Source organism: Salvelinus sp. IW2-2015, linkage group LG18 (assembly GCF_002910315.2).
Source record: "Salvelinus sp. IW2-2015 linkage group LG18, ASM291031v2, whole genome shotgun sequence".
NCBI classification, from domain to species: Eukaryota; Metazoa; Chordata; class Actinopteri; order Salmoniformes; family Salmonidae; genus Salvelinus; species Salvelinus sp. IW2-2015.
The window spans coordinates 65,540,229-65,545,068 of record NC_036858.1 but is presented as its reverse complement, the minus strand read 5'-3'; the positions used below and the strand labels follow the sequence as shown (position 1 = coordinate 65,545,068).

At 45.9% G+C, this 4,840-nt stretch overlaps 1 protein-coding gene across 2 annotated transcripts in view; it reads left to right on the top strand.

Moving 5' to 3' along the window:
- The window catches only part of LOC111978573 (WD repeat domain phosphoinositide-interacting protein 1), a 23,527-nt gene extending 18,895 nt beyond the window's left edge, over positions 1 to 4,632 (top strand). For both annotated transcript variants that reach the window (XM_024008695.3, XM_070448658.1), the window contains 5 exons: positions 2,729 to 2,836; positions 3,014 to 3,178; positions 3,263 to 3,370; positions 3,986 to 4,134; positions 4,427 to 4,632. In XM_024008695.3, the coding sequence (XP_023864463.1) occupies positions 2,729 to 2,836; positions 3,014 to 3,178; positions 3,263 to 3,370; positions 3,986 to 4,134; positions 4,427 to 4,548 (652 nt within the window). In that variant the 3' untranslated portion in view covers positions 4,549 to 4,632. The remainder of the gene's footprint in view (positions 1 to 2,728; positions 2,837 to 3,013; positions 3,179 to 3,262; positions 3,371 to 3,985; positions 4,135 to 4,426) is intronic.
- The last annotated feature ends 208 nt before the right edge of the window (positions 4,633 to 4,840 follow it).

The following is a 4,840-nucleotide window of genomic DNA, read 5'->3' as shown; positions in this document are numbered from 1 at the left end:
GATAGAAAACACCTTCTAGTTTCTATAGAAGTGGAATTTTGTCTCTGAGTGGGACAGAACAATTCTACAGCACTTTCATGACAGGGTTCAGATTTTCAGAAATTTTTACCTCTGATCTGGGGTCTGTTATAAGGCGACAGTGAATGCTATGAAGAAACCGACACTGCCTACGTCTCTCTCTGGGTGTCTGTACTCATCACGTTTTCAAATGAAATCGATGGGACGGTCACAGCCATACAAAAGACCAAAATGTACAGAGACCTCCCTTTCTCAACGTGCGCTGAACGTCAAGGCCATCGGACCTGCCTCGTTCCAAATCGTTTTCTAACCAGCAATATTTCTCCGGTCAGTGTTTCAGTCTTATAGTTGTTAAAAACATCATAAATGGTAGTTAATTTGAGCCGTTTTATATCAAATTATAATCCGTTAGTGCGATTTGGAGGAATTTCTTTGTTGTGGCGCTCTGAGAAGTTTGGACACGTTTTAGGGTGTCGGTCGTTGGTGGTGAGACATTTGAAGACAGAGGACATCTATCGACACAAAGACGTTATAACATAGAAAGATACATGCCCAAAATTGATGGAAGAACAAGCTCAAAGTAAGCAATATTTAATATGATAAATCGTGTTTCTGTCGAAATATTTTAAACGCATATTTGCCATTTTGTTGTATAGCTTCACTTGGCCAACCCTGTATTGAAAAGTAAGGGATAATTTTAAAAATGTAAATCAGCGGTTGCTTAGAACTAATTTGTCTTTCGATTGCTGTCAACCCTGTATTTTTTAGTCAAGTATATATTAGCTTTCAATTAAAACTAGATCACTCTGGATAGATGACGTCAGACATATTGAGGCTTGATTTCTAGTATTTTTATTGTGTAACCACGGTTTGTATGGCTAAATATGCACCTTTTCGAACAAACTGTATATGTATATTGTAAAATGATGTTACAGGAGTGTCATCGGAAGAATTCTGAGAGAAGTTAGTGAAAAAATTAATATATTTTGGCGGTGATTCGTTATAGCGCTCTTTGGCTGGAATCGATGCTCTGGTACATTTGCACATGTGGTATGCTAACTTTCGATTTATTGTGTTTTCGCTGAAAAACGCTATAGAAAAATACTGAAATCTAGCTATGCTAATTAGTGTGTGGGGGGGGTGGGGGGTGCTCCCGGACCCGGGGTAGAGGCTCGTGAAAGGTTAAGTACTGCAGTGTATCTCCTCCTCATGGACTGCACCAGATTTGCCAGTTCTTAGTGTGAGATGTTACCCCACTCTTCCACCAAGGCACCTGCAAGTTCCCGGACATTTCTGGGGGGAATGGCCCTAGCCCTCACCCTCCGATCCAACAGGTCCCAGATGTGCTCAATGGGATTGAGATCCGGGCTCTTCGCTGGTCATGGCAGAACACTGACATTCCTGTCTAGCAGGAAATCTCACACAGAACGAGCAGTATGGCTGGTGGCATTGTCATGCTGGAGGGTCATGTCAGGATGAGGCTGCAGGAAGGGTACCACATGAGGGAGGAAGATGTCTTCCCTGTAACACACAGCGTTAGTCCGATGATGCTGTGACACACCGCCCCAGACCATGACGGACCCTCCACCTCCAAATCGATCCCGCTCCAGAGTACATGCCTCTGTGTAATGCTCATTCCTTCGACGAAAAACGCGAATTCGACCATCACCCCTGGTGAGACAAAACCGCGACTCGTCAGTGAAGAGCACTTTTTGCCAGTTCTCTCTGGTCAAGCGACAGTGGGTTTGTGCCCATAGGCGACGTTGTTGCCGGTGATGTCTGGTGAGGACCTGCCTTACAACAGGCCTACAAGCCCTTAGTCCAGCCTCGCTCAACCTATTACTGATGGAGGGATTGTGCGTTCCTGGTGTAACTCGGGCAGTTGTTGTTGCCATCCTGTACCTGTCCCACAGGTGTTATGTTTGGATGTACCAATCATGTGCAGGTGTTGTTACACGTGGTCTGCCACTGCGAGGACGATCAGCTGTCCGTCCTGTCACCCTATAGTGCTGTCTTAGGCGTCTCACAGTACGGACATTGCAATTTATTGCCCTGGCCACATCTGCAGTCCTCATGCCTCCTTGCAGCATGCCTAAGGCATGTTCACGCAGATGAGCAGGGACCCTGGGCATCTTTCTTTTGGTGTTTTTCAGAGTCAGTAGAAAGGCCTCTTTGGTGTCCTAAGTTTTCATAACTGTGACCTTAATTGCCTACCGTCTGTAAGCTGTTAGTGTCTTAACRACCGTTCCACAGGTGCATGTTCATTAATTGTTTATGGTTCATTGAACAAGCATGGGAAACAGTGTTTAAACCCTTTACAATGAAGATCTGTGAAGTTATTTGGATTTTTACAAATTATCTTTGAAAGACAGGGTCCTGAAAAAGGAACGTTTCTTTTTTTGCTGAGTTTGTGTAGACCGACTACAGATATTGCAGACACTGCAGATATTAGACACTACATACACTACAGATACTACATACAGTGCAGATATTACATACACTGCAGATATTACAGATATTACTGATAATACAGAACAGACACTGCAAACACTACATGTGTAGACAGAATACAGATATGACAGACACAGATACAACAGACACAACAGGTACTACATGTGTAGACAGACTACAGAACGATTCCAAGGTATTGTAATGGTAGGTTTGGTATCTTGGCGGATGATGACTCTTACCATGTGTGTCTGTGTCTCAGGTATGTGAGTATCAGCTCGTTGTCCTTTAGTTCAGACGCACAGTTCCTCTGTGCCTCCAGCAACACAGAGACGGTCCATATCTTCAAACTGGAACAGCACAGCCCCAGGTACTCACTGTTTACTCTCTAGATTTTGTTGTGTTGATTGTCTTACGACTTGTCCCTTTCTGGTCCTCAGTGGCTAGTTGTCAGGTGTGTTCAATGTTTTATGTTAGTTTTGTCTCTGTAGTCAGTCAGGAAGAGCAGTGCGATTGATTCCTGCCTGTCTCCTCTGCCTGTCTCTAGTCGAGATGGCGAGTCTCCTACGTGGGGTGCCTACGTGGGGAAGATGTTCACAGCAGCCAGCACCTACCTTCCCTCCCAGGTCTCTGACATGATGCACCAAGACCGTGCCTTTGCCACCGTACGACTCAACATGTTCGGACTCAAGAACGTATGCGCCTTGTCCACGTAAGTGTGTGTGTTTGCGGGGGGATGCAGGGCGGGATGGTGTGTCACTTTATTTTACAGTCCTATTACTTGCTATATTTTCAGGGTTCAGAAGCTACCTCGTCTGCTGGTGGCATCATCAGATGGACATCTCTACATCTATAACATTGACCCACAGGATGGAGGAGAGTGTGTTCTGGTCAGGAAACACAGGTGAGGGACTGGGTTCCGGTCAGTAAACACAGGTGAGGGACTGGGTTCCGGTCAGTAAACACAGGTGAGTGACTGGGTTCTGGTCAGGAAACACAGGTGGGGGACTGGGTTCTGGTCAGGAAACACAGGTGAGGGACTGGGTTCCGATCAGAAAACACAGGTGAGGGACTGGTTCTGGTCAGGAAACACAGGTGGGGGACTGGGTTCTGGTCAGTGAAACAACAGGTGAGGGGACTGGGTTCCGGTCAGGTAAACACAGGTGGGGACTGGGTTCTGGTCAGGAACCACAGGTGAGGAACTGGGTTCTGGTCAGGAAACACAGGTGAGGGACTGGGTTCCGGTCAGTAAAACACAGGTGAGGACTGGGTTCTGTGTGTGTGAGCCTCAGAGTTGGGGTCAAATTCCATTTCAATTCCAGTCCATTCAGGAAGCAAAATGACATTCCAATTCCAATTAATTTCAATGCTTTTCAATGAGGAAAATGTGGAATTTGATTTACTTTCTGAATTGACTGGAATTGAAATGGAACTGACCCCAACCCTGGTGAGTATATGTGTGTGCTTAAGCATGTTTGTATATGTGCGTGAACTCAGGCTCTCTTTGTGTTTTCTCCAGGCTATTTGAAAGAGATGAGGCGCCACAGGAAGCACAACAGGAAGAGGAGGAGTCAGAGGATGGAAGGTCCCTCCCACCGTCAACCAGCCCATCATACGCTGCCACTGTGTCCCTCCCCTCGACCCCACCTTCTTCTACCACTCTCACAGGTAATGTGTGTGGTTTGCTTCATGAATGTCTTACCTTGTGTGATTAAGGACTTTTTTCAATCCGTATCACAGAAGTTCAGCTTTACAGCGTGATTGAAATTTAAAGGAAATGTTCCCGCTTTAGCGGAAACTGCATCACGGTAAACGCTGCATATGTCGGCTCTATTGGAAATTACCTTTAAATGTGTATTGTGGAATCTGTAAATCTTCAGCTTTATAGACTGAATACAGCCCTTAGTCTGGTGATGTGTCCTGTAATCTCTCTTCTCCTCTCCTTCTATCCTCTTCCCAGGCTACTCAGAGGATGGAGGGGCTGAGAAAGGGGATGTGATCCCTGAACATGAGTTTGCCGAGGGACCCGTCTGTCTGGATGACGAGAACGAGTTTCCTCCCGTCAGCAAACAGACCAACTGACCCACCACTTCCCTGGAACCAATCAACTGGAGCCATTATGACCCGCCACTTCCCAGGAACCAATCAACTAGAGCCATTCACGCAAGAAGGAAGTATATCAGTGTTAAGAGAACCCCCCACCCCATGTCCCCAACGAGCCAATCAAATGGGAGAAATGTAGATGCCACAGTGTTGATTGGTTACTCTAATGTGCCATTCAGAAGTAGAGTGTGGCTAGATAGTAGACCCGTCTCTGTACATTGTCTCATACCTGGCCCTAAAGGTCAGTATGAATACAATTTAAATCCATTCC